The sequence below is a fragment of the Nelumbo nucifera genome, chromosome 5 (assembly GCF_055504915.1).
Source record: "Nelumbo nucifera cultivar China Antique chromosome 5, China Antique-T2T, whole genome shotgun sequence".
Lineage (NCBI taxonomy): Eukaryota > Viridiplantae > Streptophyta > Magnoliopsida > Proteales > Nelumbonaceae > Nelumbo > Nelumbo nucifera.
In genome coordinates, this window is record NC_142653.1 from 21,717,735 (window position 1) to 21,734,486 (window position 16,752).

The 16,752-nt window shown below is 36.0% G+C and overlaps 1 protein-coding gene across 2 annotated transcripts; it reads left to right on the forward strand.

Annotated features, from left to right (window-relative positions):
* The first annotated feature begins 2,582 nt into the window (after positions 1–2,582).
* On the forward strand, positions 2,583–14,208 carry LOC104595741 (splicing factor U2af large subunit B). Of its 2 annotated transcripts, none has more exons than XR_734940.3 (13): positions 2,583–2,838; positions 4,539–4,786; positions 5,348–5,461; positions 7,441–7,502; positions 8,130–8,197; positions 8,279–8,320; positions 8,424–8,483; positions 9,063–9,123; positions 9,275–9,387; positions 11,344–11,790; positions 13,132–13,267; positions 13,363–13,585; positions 13,843–14,208. XR_734940.3 is itself a non-coding variant. In XM_010256607.3 (13 exons), exons 1-13 carry the CDS (start codon positions 2,716–2,718, stop codon positions 13,978–13,980), a joined length of 1,680 nt encoding a protein of 559 aa, XP_010254909.1. In that variant the 5' UTR covers positions 2,583–2,715; the 3' UTR covers positions 13,981–14,208. The 2 variants fall into 2 exon arrangements, 1 of the variants encoding a protein (XP_010254909.1); XM_010256607.3 differs by having other exon boundaries at positions 13,518–13,585.
* The last annotated feature ends 2,544 nt before the right edge of the window (positions 14,209–16,752 follow it).

Here is a 16,752-nt window from a genome sequence, read left to right on the forward strand (position 1 = left end):
TCATCTCGATCAAAGAATTGCAATATTCAATTATCAATCTCATTCTCCACGAGATTCCACACAATTCTTTAAAGTGTTGATAATTAGCTTGGAATCACATTCGATGATGATGTTTTTGTTGTTGAAATCAAGGGAAAGATTGTGGGTTTCCTAAACAACCCAAATTTCAGCAAATTTGATATGTTTTGAAATTCATAATTTAGCCCGAGATAATTTATAGCCACACAAGTAGTCGATGACAGATTGTTGATGCAATAAGCATCAAAATTAATATCGATCTTATTCATATATGCATCCAGTTTTGAGTCAACAGTTTGATTGCCTGGTTCAAACTAATGGCCCGTTCTGATAACAAAATTTACAAGTAAAAAATTATGGAACCGTTATGGCCACCAATTTCGGGTCAACGAATCGACTATCTAGTTCGAATGGATGACCCGTTTTGACAACAAAATTACAAGGAAAAAATTGAGTGTGTGAGGTCCATTAAGCAGTATCATATGTGTTATGTCATTCGAGTGTGTGATTCATACAACCAACAAAAGGGAACCATTATGGCCACCAGTTTTTGGGTCGACGGTTCAACTGCTTGGGTCAATGGGTCGTTGACCGATTCAATGGTTTTTCGATAGGGGTCAGGATTGGGGTAAAATGGAACTGGTTGCTTGGATGATTCCCAAATAAAAATGGCAGTTCGACCGTTCGGCTCGAACGGACAACCTGCTCTAACAACAAAAATTACAGATAAAAATTTGAGTGTGTGAAGTCTATTAAGTAGTATCGTACATGTTATGTCATTCATGCGTGTGACTCATATGACTCGAAAACAAAAGCGTTATGGCCATTGTTTTTTAGGTTTATGATATGATTGCCCAGTTTGAATAGATGGCTCGTAATGACAACAAAAACTAAAAAAAAAAGAAACAACAAAAAATGATTGAATGGGACAACAGTCGACGATTCAACCGTCCGAGTCAATGGGTCATTAATTGATTCAACGGTTTTTGGCCAGGGACCGGGATTGGGATAAACGAAACCAGTTTCCTGGGCGGTTCCCAATTAAAAAATAAAAAAATGATAAAAAAACCATTGAATGGGTCAACGGGTTGACAATTCGACCGCTCGGGTCAATGGGTCGTTTGTCGATTCAATGGTTTTTGTCCAGGGACAGGGATTGGGGTAAAATGGAACCGGTTGCTTGGACAATTCCTATGCCAAAATGTCCATCCATCCGAGTTAATGACGGTTTGAAAACCATGGTTTTTTTATGCTTTTGGATTTTCACTATTCAAAGGTTTATTCTACTGTTGGTTTTATTCGAGTGTGTGCGGTATGTTCATTTTTTTCATTTGCTTTTTTTTTTGTATTTGGTATTCTTCTTCAATATCTTCCAAAACAGGGGTTTACCACCATTTTATTTTTTCAAATTTGTTTTTTTCTTTGGGTTTTCTTATGCAATGTTTTTCTTTTCCCTTACAAAATGGTCTGCTTTGTTTATTTATTTGATTGCATGTATGTTTAGCTCCGTCTCAAAGTGGAACTGTGGACTTAGTTTTCTGATTTTTTTCAATTTGGTGGATTCACAACCCCTTTTTGTTTGTGTGTGTTTAAGGTCACTTTGGATTTATCTTTAAAGGTTTTGGAGTCCATTATAATGTCCACCCTTCCCATGACCATGGCTACAAAGTTGTTTCGTCTAATTATTGGCATATAGAAAAAACGACCTGAAAATGGAACCATTATGGCAATCGATTTTTAGAACGGATGGCCCATTCTAATAACAAAAATTTAAAAATAAAAAAATAATTAAAAATAAAAATGGCAAAAAATCATTGAACGGGTTGACGGAGTGATAACCCGGGTCAACGAGTCATTGACTGATTCAACAATTTTTGGTTAGAAACCGGGTTTGGGGTAAAACGAAATTGGTTGCTTGGATGGTTCTTAGGCCAAACAGTCTTACTGTCTGGATCAATTGAGAGTTCTCGATGTGAAATAAATGATAACTATGAAGTAGAACTCAGAACCATCACTGTATAATCATATTATTTTATATGAGATGCTTTATTGAAGCAATATTTAAAAAATGAGCACACGATGATCTCTTGTAAGTCTTTATATGAATTTAAAGACTTGGGTACTTATAATTGCAGGTTTTATTATAGAAACCATTGTCTTTTTTAATATAGCAAATAGCGATGTTGCAATTCCATTTCAACCCCTTGCGAAGCAAGGCCCTCTCTAGTCTACGAGGAATACTTTTCTTCGAGTGGTGCAAATACCTTTATTTTTATTTTGATTAATCAAAAAACAAAATACAGTCATAAATCAAGTCACGTGCAAATACTGGAGTAGTTGCAGGCATGACTGACGTGGAGTATTTGCAGTCACGTGCAAATACTTTTTTATTTGATGAAAAATTAAAAACATTAATTATTTCGTGTGTGCAAATGATTTTTTTTTTCTTTTAAATTTTCTGCGAGATCATCGAAGAATTGGCTCAAAAGAACCCGGTTTAGTAGGCCGGACGAACCATTGACGTTGTTCAATTTCAGTCACCACTTGACCGGCCCCACAAGGATTTCGGAATTCGGAGAGTGGCTCCGACTCCGAGTAGTATTTAAAGAGGGAAATTCGTCCGCAAGCCCTAAAACCGCCATCGACTCGTTTCGCGGAGATAGTGAAAGAAGTCGAATCGAAGAAAAAGAAGTGAATATGCCGGACTATGCTGAAAGATACGAGGGTAATGGAGAGGGGTTGAACGATTACAGCTCTTCACCTCAACAGAGACCCAGTAGCCACGGCGCTCCCGACGATTACAGCGATTCCAAATCTCAGGTATCCGCTTTTTACTGGTTGAAATTTCCGTGCCTGTTTTTTTCTCCTTCTTTTGTTTTCGTTTAGACGGACGGATTCAAGGACGCAGATTCATGACAGAAAAAAAATTAAGTCAACTACTGTTTATTTATTTAGTTATTTAGCTCAATGGACGAGGGATGGTGTATTGGATTCCGCGAGTTCTGTTTGTATCGCTATGCTCACACAGTATTCTCGGTTAGATGTTTAATTTAAACTGCTCGTGGATTCTTTCTATCCCATGTGTGGGATGTTGGGTAGGATCCTAGGGTTCGGGGCGATAAACGATTTTTTTTGTTCTGTGTATGTGTGTTGGGGGGGGGGTAAATACAGTGGTGATGCGTTTTTTTTATTTTTTATTTTTTTAATGCATGAAATTTTCCTCCCATGTCCTTCCGTTAGTCCAAGGGTTATGACTGGATTTCATTGTGATGTGTATTTATGCTAGATATTGGATTTTTATTTTAAGGTTTGGAAATTAGCTATCTTCCCCATATATTGCCTTTAATTTCACATTATCACATATTAGGAGCGGAAAAACAAAATTCCATTCTGTCTGAACTTTCAACGAAAAGAGGCGTAAGCCGAGAACAAAATAAAAAGGAAAGGGAGTTCCGGCAGCTTTAAGCGCCCAGAATTCATTTGCCTATTCACGAAGCTTGTATTGGAATACCTTTAAAATGATTGAGTTGCATTTCCGCATTTTATTTATTCCATGGAAATTTGAAGTGTCATGGAAAAGGAAGAGAAGCTATTAGCATTCAAAGGGCTTATTGACCGGTCAGGTTTGACGTTTCTTATTTAGAGACTAGGTTTTGCAGACCTTTGCATTTGTATTCATTAGGATTATTCTATCTGACAACTAGTCTAATATAATACTTTACTGCTAGCCGCAGGGTAACTTGTTGCGTTTTTCTGTGTCTTGTTATCCTTTGTCATCCTTTCCAGTTTATTTTGGATCAAGTGGTGTTATCTGTTTTGTTCGAGATACTAGTCAGGCATTGGGATTTGATGCAGTTCTATCCTTTGGATATAGTGACAGATTTGTGGTATTGACTTCATTTTTGATAGGCTGTTTGAAAACTTGCATTTAATTAGTTAATTTCTGAAACCAGTGGTATTAATTGACCATAGTAGTCAAACACAAGCATATAGGTGATCAGAGTTTTTATTAGCTCACAAGGGAGCTCTCATCCCTTCTTAAAGTACAATAGGCTTAGCTCCACTGCTAGTCTCTCCACATGCTCAATCAAGGCTAACAGGTTAGCAGGAATGATACACTAGCAAGGGGTATCGGGTATGTACCCAAACACAAAGGCTGCCTATTAACTCCCTCTATAAAAAAACACACATGCAAGGGAATTGACTGATCTGGGAACCCAACAATAGCTAATTTTTAAGGCTGGTGATTAAATCTCCCTCCTCTTTGACATAATGCTGAAGATACTAAGGACCATCTTGTTCATTTATTATCCAATTTATAATTGCTTCTTAGTCCCTTGGCACTAATAGGTTTGGTAATTTTATTTGCATGAATCTGACGTGATTTTCTGCATTCAGTGCAACCTCAGTTACCATCAGTGAATGCTGATGCCAAGTGATTGCGCTTCATGTATTCATTGTACCATGTCATTCATATAATTGCATTCCCTTTTTTCACTAATATTACTGAATATTTGTAGCATGGTTCTCGTGATTATGAGAGGGAGACTTCAAAAAGCAGAGAACGGGAAAGAGAAAAAGGGAGGGATAAGGACAGGGAGAGGGATGGATCCAAGGACAGGGAGAGAGATCGTGAAAGGGAACGGGACAGAGATCGTGATCGTGATCGGCATCATAGAGATCATCACAGAGAACGAAGTGATAGAAGGGATCGAGGACGGGATAGAGATGATGATGACAACTATCATCGTAGTCGAGACCATGATAGGTACGGTACAACTAAGTTTGTATGTTTTATCGGTTTGGTATCCATTCCCATTTTAAACATCACCTTTCTTTTCTAGCCTATCACTTGCCTTCTTGTAACTGATCTTGGTTCGGCTGTGTTGATCTCGTAGTTATTGCAACTTTTTATTATTTTTGGGTAGGTTTGTTGGCTTGACCTGTTGGACTTAGTTGTGTTCTCTGTTCCATCAATTATAGATCAAATGTTTGCTTAGCACCATGGTATTGATAAGTCTATTACCTTTATTATTTCTTGATTTATCAATGTTTTTTTTGGTAAACCATTACTTGTGCTTCACATTTTCAAATATTTCACTGGTTCAGGGAGCCACTTAGTACTGAGTATTGTTATGTCCTCAAAGGATTTACATCATGTTTCCTTTTTGGGGGTTTTAATTGATCTTGTTCTTGTTGACACATATGTTGCAGCTTTTGGTTTGGTTTTATTTACCCACTTCTAGGATTTCTGAAATTCTTTTGTGTTTTTCTGTCCCAATGCTTTGCATATGCTAGTTATGTTTTGTTAATGCAATGTTATTTCCAGGCGCAGAGATTATGATAGAGATAGAGAGGGACGCCGCAGGCATAGGTCTCAATCTCGTTCTCAGGGTAGATCTGATCATAGATCAAGATCTCGATCTCGTTCAAGATCAAAGAGGTAAATGCACCACATCCAAGTTGCTACAGTGCCTACTGGGAGTGGAAACAGAAGCCTCGTATGTTTTGTACATAATCTATTCTATGTTTTGTGTCTTTATTTTTTTGGCAGCTATAATTGATGTTCTTTTTTCTTTGTGGTGTCTAAGATTGCAAAGATGACAGACCTAGATTTGCTAGGATTCTTCACACCAGTTATATATTCAATCAGCCCATAACATGTGAGAAGGGAAGAGGTTTCCTGTGCATGGTTTAGAGGAATGGTAAATGCTGTCAATAGAATTCATGTCTGGTCAAGTTTAAGGAAAAAGCTGCAGCTTAGTGTGCCCTAATTTTTATGGCATCCCAATTAGAAAGACACAAGGGATTCATTTTACCACTTCATGGGGCCAGACCTGTTCATGGGCCAGGCTTCGGGCCTAACTTTCCACTGTATTGGGCTCGGGCTTTGGCTGGGCCCATTCAAATTTTGACAAAAGTCAAGCCTGAGCCCAGCCCATGAACAGGTCTACATGGGGCACTAAAGAACGGCAAATCAAGAGCAGACACCCTACTTTCATATTTTCTGCATCCACATACACAACGTGTGGTAAACCATCATTCGTGTATATTTTGTCTGTTGGCATAGTGTGTAAAAAGGAAGTTGAGAAATTTGTTTGTATCAAATATATTTTTAGCTTGGTGCATTCATGACATCCAAGTAAAATCTAGATGGCTGGTGTCCCTTGTTTGGGTGTCCTAGGTGATACTTGTTTGACCTATTAATACTTTTAGGTTAATAGCTTTTTCTTGCTTCATGCGGTATATGCTCAATGTTTCTTTTGTTCTTTTGTGCACCTTACTTTTGGGTTGGTGTGATTTAAAGTTTCCATGTGGTAGGTGACATGTCAGGAGCATGTTACAAGTTCTTATACCCTTGGTTTTGACAATTTTTTCTACTACAGGCATTGTTGTTTAGGCGTAAAGGTGGGTCTAAAACCTGATCTTGATTTCCATGATAATTGGCACCAATTCTTTCTGTTAAAGAAAGGATAACAAATCACTTGCTTGTCTTTGCATTATATTCTTTCAAAAACATGGAATAAAGATGTTATTCATTGTAGAAACTTCTATTTATTATTTTAAACTCTACTCTGTGATAACATGACAACTGTACATTTGGCTGCATTTGGTAAGAGTGCAAATGCTAAATTGAAGCAAATTTGCACTGCAGTTTGAGTTTTGCAAGCATTTAGTTAGAATACATTTTTGTACTACAAATGAAAGTAAATTTGTTTTTTCCTGTCATTTTTTTGCCTTCAATATGAGAGTAAAGTTCACTTCCAAAGAATGGAAGCAAGCTTTTGCACTCAAATTTGGTCAATATTAAAAAGGTAGATTCCACTCTTGGAACTTGTTTTTATACCCATTGCAACCAAATATGTTTGGCTGGACTACAAAATTTATCAATGTAAAACCAAACCAAGTTGCATTTTCATGAACTGAACATATTTGCATTTGATCTCTTACCACTCGTACCAAACACAGCCTTTAAGTGTGAACTTAGCATCTGACACTGTGCCTCACCATATACTTGCCATATTTGGATGACGTAGCCATTATGAGTTTCCTTTTTTAGTGTGCGCATGTGTACATACATCTACTAAGGTGATTTGTTTGTTTGATATAGTCGGTGCATAGTGAGGTTGTGTAATGTAAAATGCTTTAGCTATTCCGTGGGACGAACACTTAGTAAATATATCTCTATATTGTTTAAGATTGGAATTCATTTTTTTAGTAGGAATGCCATGCTTTATGCATGCAAATACCTCAAATATGTGCTCTATTATTTTTCCTTCCATGAGTAACCATAGTGTAGGTTGCTGTTTCTGTCATTAATGATGATTATCCTTGACCTTTATTTGGTGTTCATAGAAGCTTTATTATTTCTCCAAATCATGAATTTAATCTGTCATTCTGGCAACTGGTTTCTTTCCACAGCAAGCGGATCAGTGGTTTTGACATGGCACCTCCTTCAACTGCAATGCTTGTGGCTGCTGCAGGTATGTGACCTGTTTTCTAATTTCACTCTTTTGCTTCCATTTCATTGCTTCTGCTTAGCATGGAAAGTCTATCGATTGCATGGTGTCATTTGGTAAGCCATATTATTTTTCCCATTAACAGTATTAGCAACTTAATGCTGCAATCTTTGGATGGGCTGTACTGTTTTTTTATATTATTTACTTGGTGAATTAATTCTGAAACTGAGAGCCTTTTTGGTTGTTTTCTTGTTTTTTGTGTTTGTTTGTTTGTTTCTGTGTCTATATGTTTTTCTTGTAAGAAGAATGTTGGGCTACTTGTCCCACTGTGCTGCCAATGGGCGTGAGCCGAGTTCTGTAGCTTTTATGTACAAGGAGGAATCAATGCACTGGTTTGATGGATCTTGTTCGTCTTCAACCGGCAACTATTGCCAGTTTTGGTAGTCTTACAAATATTTCCTCCAGTATTTGAAAATGATGTATTTCTTTTACATTTTTGATAAAGTTCACAAGAGGATAGGGCATGCTTAAATCAGTGAGCACTTGTGAAGAAGATCAGGAGGTGCAAATTGAATTCATACCACAATAATAACAATAGCAGCATTTTGTTGTTAGTTTTATACTATAACTTCACTTAATGAACTTTTGCAGGTCAGGTGCCTGGGACCACTCCAGCAATTCCTGGGATGTTTCCAAACATGTTCCCCTTGCCAGGACAGGTACTTCTCTTTCCCATTGGATCAGAAGAAGCATATTTTGTGTTTTTTAAATTTTAATATTTGTTTTTATGCATATCTCAGTTTGGAGTCCCTGTTATGCCAGTTCAGGCTATGACACAACAGGTTAAGTGAAAGTTTCTCCGTTTACCTCCTTAGTATTTTTTTTATCGTCTTATTTTTGATGCATCTTAGTATTCAACTTGGTTTTTCCTTGTGATTTTGTTAGGCTACAAGACATGCTCGCCGGGTGTATGTTGGTGGTCTTCCACCTACGGCTAATGAACAGGTTAGTACTTCTATCTTTTGAGTGAATTGTTGTCTAGCAGTACTCTGGTATACATTTTGTTTTCATTAAATTACTCTTTTGATGAGGTGCGAACTTGCTTTTGATAAACAATTTTGTGTGTGGTTGTTGGAACTTGATACAAGTTATTTGCATGTGCTGATGGAGGAAAATGAAAAGTTCGAGTGGAAATTTGGTTTGTTTTATGAACTGACTAGTTTTATTTTAATCATTTAGAGAACACTGGGAATTTTTGGGAGCCTGAGTTTATCAGTCTCAGCACTAAGATTTAAAACATCTGAACTGTTCAATGGGGAATTGTTATTGTTATAATTATGGTTTTGGATTGTGGTCAAATGTTGCCTGCTGGTTCTGATGATATGCTTAAGCGGGTTTTTCTTGTTAGGCACTTAGCTTTATTTTAAAACATGTGATGTCTGTCAACACAGTTAATGTTACTTGCTAGAGAACTAATAATATTTTATAATGTATATTCCACTTTGGCAAATTTTTAATCGTTCCCATTATTGTCATGACTTGTGAGTTGAAATTAGGTGGCTAATATCTCAATTGCTTTTGCAGTCTGTAGCAACCTTCTTCAGCCAGGTTATGGCCGCAATTGGAGGGAATACTGCTGGGCCAGGTTTGTGGATGTGTACTCTTACTTTCTCCTACAAATTAAGGATCATCTTAAATTTGAAAATGTTAATAAATTGCTAGCCCTGTAATTCATCAAAAAGAAATAAATAAATAAATTACTAACCCTGTGTGTGTGTTTTCTTTATTTTTTACAGGGGATGCTGTTGTTAATGTATACATCAACCATGAAAAGAAGTTTGCCTTTGTGGAGATGAGATCAGTTGAGGAAGCCAGCAATGCTATGGCCTTGGATGGTATAATTTTTGAGGTATAATATTGTTATTGTAGTTTTCTCCTGATGGATTTTGGGCATATCTGGCTCGTATTTTATTCTTTACAGTAATGGACTCTCACTTCATGATAGAAATCTTAGGTGGAATAGATTTGTGCCCCTTCATCTTTTATTATACAAAGCAAATGCGTCACTAATACCAGATGCTTCAACATTTGCAAAAAACTTTACAAAGAAGATCTACATCTTTTATGTCCACTATTAAATACCAAGTGCGAGTGCCTTTTCATTCATACCACATCCTCATCCCTTTTGATCTGTTGTTATTTTCCAAGTCCCCTGTCCCACAAAAAAGGCTGAGTTGCTTAGATTAATAATGATAATGTTGCAGTACAATTGAATGAAATGATAAAAACATTAAAATGGGGATGATAATCAATAATATTAGCAATTTGCCCTTCCATGGGATGGGCAAAAATCTCAATTATCAGGAAATCGACAAAATTAATAATCGTCTAATGGCCCTAATTCTCCTTTTCATTCATACCACATTGTAAAATCCTGTAAGGATGTGACATTTACTAAAGCCACTATGCTTGCCATGCAATCCTGCCATTAATAGAAACTTAATTTACCTTATTCTTAAATGGAAATTCAAACATCTAATATTATATCAATCAAGAAATTTAGACTATTGCAGGTTGTATTTGGTTTCTAAAAAATATTAAAAATCGGAAAGTTGTCAGGGAAATTTTTCCCAGTTTCAATAATTTCCTCGTAAACCAAATCGGTCTTAATGTGTCAAAATTCAGTGGCTGCATCTGCATGGACCAGTGTTTTAAAAGCGCAAGGCAGTTTTTGCATCCTAGGTGCAAGGTGCAAGGTGAGGTGTGCACCATTTAGAAGCGAGGCACTTTTTTTTTCAAAAAAATGAAAAAGTACTAAAAATTAAAAATTATAAAAAACTAAAAAATATTAAATTAGTTTTTAAATAAAAAAATGCATACTTCAATTTAAAACTAAATCTATACTACCTATAAAAGAGTGAATGCCCCTTTTTTCTGGAATTTTCATTGGACATTTTCTACCCATTATCTAAGCAGCATACAATTGGCATAAAGAGGGCATATATGTCCTTTACTCTCACTCCAAAAACTGCCTACTTATAACAGTTAAGAAACTGCCCACTTATAACTGTCCAAAAATTGCCCATGAATTATAAATAGTTGTCTTGGAGATTCCGTCACATGCAAATGCACGTACATGTTTACTAGTGTTTTAAAAGGCCTATTAGATCAAATTGAAATACCTAAACATAACATATAAAACATAATTAAAAGTGAAAATGTAAAAATAAAATTAAACATAACATATAAATCACATTCAAGCATGTGAAACTTTCAATCTCTTTATTTCATTCTAATTGTATTACCCTAATTCTACAAGCCGCTTTGTACCGAGGTCCTTGAGGCAAGCCTGTACATGTAATGTGAAACTTTCAATCTCTTTATTTCATTCTAATTGTATTACCCTAATTCTACAAGCCGCTTTGTACCGAGGTCCTTGAGGCAAGCCTGTACATGTCTATGTTAGGGTTTTGAATTCTTAGTTCATACATAAAAGGTTGGTTTTAATTTTAATTCATACATAAAAGATTGATTTTAATTTTAATTATAGTACTTTATCTTTTAAGAATTTAAACCCTAGCATAGACATGCTTGGGCTTGCCTCAAGGGGTTTGGCCAGGGGTCCGGATACTCTCCTGGCCCAGTCACCATGCTTAAAAAGGTAAAAAGTGCAAGTTTTAATAAGGTGCAAGGTGCATTAGGTGTTTGCCTTGGTACGCCTGTGCCTGTACACCTAAGTGTACCTTTAGAATCACTAGCATGGACACATTTATCTTGTGTGTGCATTTGTTGTCTATATGATTTCGAGCATGTATATCTCGAATCAACACCACTGACCTGTTGAATTTATTTTGTATTTATCCAGGGTGCTCCTGTTAAGGTGAGGAGGCCAAGTGATTATAACCCTTCTCTTGCTGCAACACTTGGCCCAAGTCAACCAAATCCTAATTTGAACCTTGCTGCTGTTGGGTTGACACCTGGTTCTGCTGGTGGGCTTGAGGGACCTGATCGCGTTTTTGTGGGTGGTCTCCCATACTACTTCACAGAAGCACAGATAAGAGAGCTATTAGAATCATTTGGGCCTCTTCGAGGTTTTGATCTTGTGAAGGACAGGGAAACAGGAAATTCAAAAGGATATGCCTTTTGTGTCTACCAGGACCTCTCAGTTACTGACATTGCTTGTGCGGCTCTGAATGGAATAAAAATGGGAGATAAAACTCTCACTGTAAGACGTGCAAATCAGGGTGCTTCCCAGCCCAAACCTGAGCAGGAGAATGTACTGTTACAGGCACAACAGCAGGTGGCCTTGCAGGTAAGTAGCATCTCTACTACTACTTTTTTCATAATTGATGTTAAGTCTTGCTTTATATCTTAATAATGTGGTTGAATTTTTGTACATTAAAAAAAAGGTCAGCTTGAACATGTTTCTCATAAGTTGTCCAGTTCTCTCTCTCTCTCTCTCTCTATATATATATATATATATTTCTATCTCTTTCTCTCGTTCTCCTACTTTGATAAATAACAGAAATGGATATATTCTATTCACTCAGAAACTCCTGACTACCCAAAAGCTGGGTAGCAGGTTAAAGGATGCAGAGATAACTGTGGCTAAAAATTCAAAAAACAGAAAACAAAAAAGACTTTACAAATTCATTTATGGCCCATGTAATCACTCTGGGCATTCCATTACGGCCCATGCTTTTGCTAAAGAATCAGCCAATACATTTGCAGTGATGTGGTCTTTGGCATCTATTTTAAAGGGCTATTCAAATATCTGCCTAGAGATTGTGCCTTGCTCACCAAGGGCCTATAACTACATTGGATTGCCTCCTTAGTCCTCATCCAAGAGATTACTGTTTTATGATCACCTTTCACCACTACGAGGGTGTTTGGTTCCGTTTACGTTTATTCAGTAAACTTTTATTGATGGTGCCACATAGGTGCCATCTCAGCATTTTCTCTCTCTTGCTCTTCCGCATGCATCAAAAATGAAAAAAGTGAACTTTGGTTTTTGTGCATGCCAGTCGTTTGTGGAAGTTATTTTTTAAAGCTTCCACAAATGGCCAGGTGTTTATTCACTATTATGCTGATGTGGAGCCTAGTGGTGCCTAGCTGTCATAAACGGTTGCAATTATTGCATCTCGGTTTTACCAGCAAATAAAGTACAAATGTTTATTCAATAAACATAAACGGAACCAAACACATACTACATCGGTCTACCCATTCATTGAGGCCTTCGGTTAAGACTTGCACTTAAGCCTTTAAGGAGTTCCCTTGCCAAATTGGGTTTGAAAAGCTAAGGTTATTACTTGTGTCTCTTATCACTCCTCCAACACCTCAAACCCATGGATTGCCAAGACTACATCCATCAAAATTTAATTCAGCCTTCCCAAATCAGGTGCTCTCCATTCCTCACTTCTTTGTACAGTTCTTAGTGATCATTTGCATACTAAAGTTATGCACTATTTCTACTTTTGAGAAAATATCTTTGGAAATTTTGATTACATGCATGGTTTGTGTAGTTATTTGAATTAAGTTTCCGTCTGAGGAATTTGTTGATTAGGTGTTTGATACTATGTCTTTCCTCTTTGATTTTGAATTGTAAGTAAAGGAGGCTTATTCTTAGGTTTGATTGTGGGTACCTCTTTTGCAGAGACTTGTGTTTCAAGGTGGTGCACTTCCTACGAAGGTTGTCTGCTTGACACAGATAGTTGGTGCAGATGAACTCAAAGATGACGAGGAGTATGAAGACATTATGGAAGATATGAAAGGAGAAGGCGGAAAATATGGTGAACAATTTAAACTGTTACTTTGTTGTTTCTAAATTTCTCAATCTTAATGCACATATTAATATCCTTTTTCTTTTATATTTTCTGTTTTACAGCCTTTTGTAGTCCCACATTCTGCTATAGAGAATCAGGCCTAACCCACACAGAAGATTCCATTACCTTATCTATCTTTACCCAGAAACTCTTTTGTTGTATCTCCTAAGGTTTTATTAGAACTTCTAAGCCTTCAACATTAACATTTGTTTTTCAGGTACGCTGGTGAATGTTGTCATCCCGCGCCCGAACCCAAATGGTGAACCATCACCTGGAGTTGGAAAGGTTAGTAGTAGGACATTAGTACTTGCTCTTTTTCCCCATGTTATATGCTGTATGAAAAATTTGCTGCAAGGCAAAAAGAAAGCTTGAGTAATGGTATGTAGTTGTGTACACATCTTTTTATCCACTTGTGGAAGATCACAAGTAAAACGAGAAAATATGTTGTCCTATTTTCCATCTAATTTATACTTTATACTGAAGTTGTTCTTGGTCTCTGAACCCTCCCTCCCTCCACTTCCAAAATATTTCCTTTCTACCAGGTGTTCTTGGAGTATGCTGATGTTGATGGATCAGCAAAGGCTAGGCAAGGACTGAATGGCAGGAAATTTGGTGGAAATCAAGTTGAGGCTGTTTTTTATCCAGAATATAAGTTCCATGAGGGGGATTATGATGGTTAGGCAGTTCGCCCCCTCTATCATTGTGAGGCAGCTCTTAGATCTTTATATCTGTAACATTATGCAAAAATGTTAAAATTCTCTATTGTTAGTGTTTCGAATAGTAGATATTCTTAAATAGGTTGGATTAGTCGCGTTTCAGGAAGATTTGATGTTATGTCGTGATCATAATGGTAGTAACGCTGATGTTACAGATGATATTATTTATGTATTCTTATATTAAATTGACCAGGTTGCGTTTCTGAAGTCCGAAGCATTTGTGTGTGTTGGGGGGGGTTATGAGGATTGAGGAGTCTGAATCTGGAGTGCTTCTGTTCTGGATGCAGTTGAGTTTGGGCATCCGGATCTATGGTGGCCAGAACTTGCCCCCAAGGTTTCAAGTCTTTTATTACCTTTTCCAGACTGGCCAACACGGGCAGAATGGCCCCGTTTCCGTGTCATTCAACCTGTGCTGCTTATATTGGCCATCAGATTAATGGACTCCTGCATTTCTAATTGAAGTGATAAGTACCAACTTAAATTGGTGATTAATGTTCTCCCAGTTCGACATTTTAAATTCCAACCAAATTGCTCGATAATGTATTGGGGGGGGGACCATAAGAACCTTTAATCTTAATTTGATAAAAAAATCTCATTTGTACAATTGATAATTTTAATTTTTAGGGTAAAAGACTTGAACCTCTTCAAATTTATCCAAAATGCTGAAACCTCTCCTCACCATTTAAAATGGACTAATGCCTCGACTGTTATATCCAATGTAATTCATTGAAAAGTCTATTTTCTCCTTGGTTAAGTTATTAAATTTTCGAGACATTGTAATGATTTCAAAACAAAAACAGATCGTATCCGTTCGTCTCTATCCACCTGCTCACATTGGTTATTCTGGGTATTTGGCTTTAACTGTTGAGCTCAGATAGTCAAATGTCCTGTTTCAAGTGATTTTCGCAATATGTTGACAGAGGATAATGAGTTCAGTATTAATAATCTAATATTTGTTTTCTTATGAAGTGTTATAATCCTAAATTGTGCAATGATCAGTTTAAAGATCCATTTGTAAAGATTACATCTTGTCTGCATTGCCAAATCTTGTGGTGGTTTCAAGTACTTTCAACATATAAAGGCATCAAAAACCAAATCTTAACACATTACCAACAAAGGGGAGGTCTTTGTCTGATGACATCACCTAGATAGAGGGGAAATTTTAGTATTTATGTGAAAATTCAAGGGAGGTTCAACTCTTTTACCCTAATTTTTAACATTTAAATTTTTTGAGATTTTAAATTGCTATTTCAAGTATCAATAAAACTTAAAGTCATTTATTTTAAAGGGAAAATCTATGATGCCAGAAATACATGGTACAATATGAGCTTTGACCAATCAAAGCCCACCTCTGAATTTTGATAAATACCATCTTAACACGGTTATCGGTCGATTAGTCACAAGTTTTTCGGATATGATGTATTTTCAGTATCATATTGGAACGCTATTTAAATATTTGGTTATTTCATTTTTATGGCAAATTTCTTAAACTTCCCCTATCATTTAGCTAATTGACAAACTATACCCTTATTGTATAGTTTTTAACAAGGTTAAAAGTATCAAAAACGCAAGGTTTATCGGAAAGACAATTTTAAGAGATGTATCGGGATACACTTTGGATATGTATGGATACGGACGAAAAATCAAAATACGCATAAATATGGAGAAAAATTCAAATAAATTTTAAAAATATATTACTAATTATTTTTACAAATTTTATATGATTGTAAATAAGTCATTTAAATGTAAAAAACCATAATTTAATGGTTTATATAAAGTATGACATATTGGGACACAATTAGTAACCGTTGAAAAAATGATGGAATAACTAAAATGTAAAAAACAAAACAAAAACTAAAATGTGAATGTCAATTTTCAAAAACCAATATGATTAATCTTAAAATTTATTAGTATATAAATTTTAATAATTAATTCTAGCATTTATTAATAAAAACTCCACTCCTTAAGAAAAGTGAAAATTTACTTAAAACTAAAAATACATATAATCATGCCAAGCAAATATGTGTGTCTCATTGGCAAACTTGTGGTTGTTAAAATTTTAAATCAAGTGACCAAGGTTCGAATCTTGCTATAGCTAAAATTTGAAGTTTTTACACACAACAAAATGAAATTATTGATAGGGGATCATTAATTAAAGGAATTAATGGGAGAATTTGAATTAGGCGTTAAAATTCAAATTCAAATTTAAATTTGCCTTGGAGTAATTGACTAATTAATGAAAGAGAAATTAGACTTAAAATAAATAAAATTAATGAGATTCCATATTAAATATGGATTAATGAATAACGATATAGATCCAAATTGTATCGGACTGCTTTGGGTCTGTATTGGATTGTATTAGGCCCGTATTGGTCGATATAGATAAAAAACAGCCCATATGGGCTCATATCGGTCGATACGTATGAAAAGAAATGGAACATATGATTTATACACATTCTGCGTATCGGATTCTTGTCAGAACGATACGTATTGACCGATACGTTGCAATATTTTGAACTTTGGTTTTTAAGGCACCAAGGCGAGCTAGGTGATTGGGGGGAACTTAGTCGCCTAGGCGATGGATTTTTTTTCTTAAGTAAAACCATATATCTTAGGGTAATTCCCTAGGTTCCATAACCATATTTCCTTAATAATTACCCATAATTTTCATAAGAGAAGTTTAATTTCGTGTTTTAAGTTTAGAAAATCAACATTTTATGTGAAGAAAATGAACAA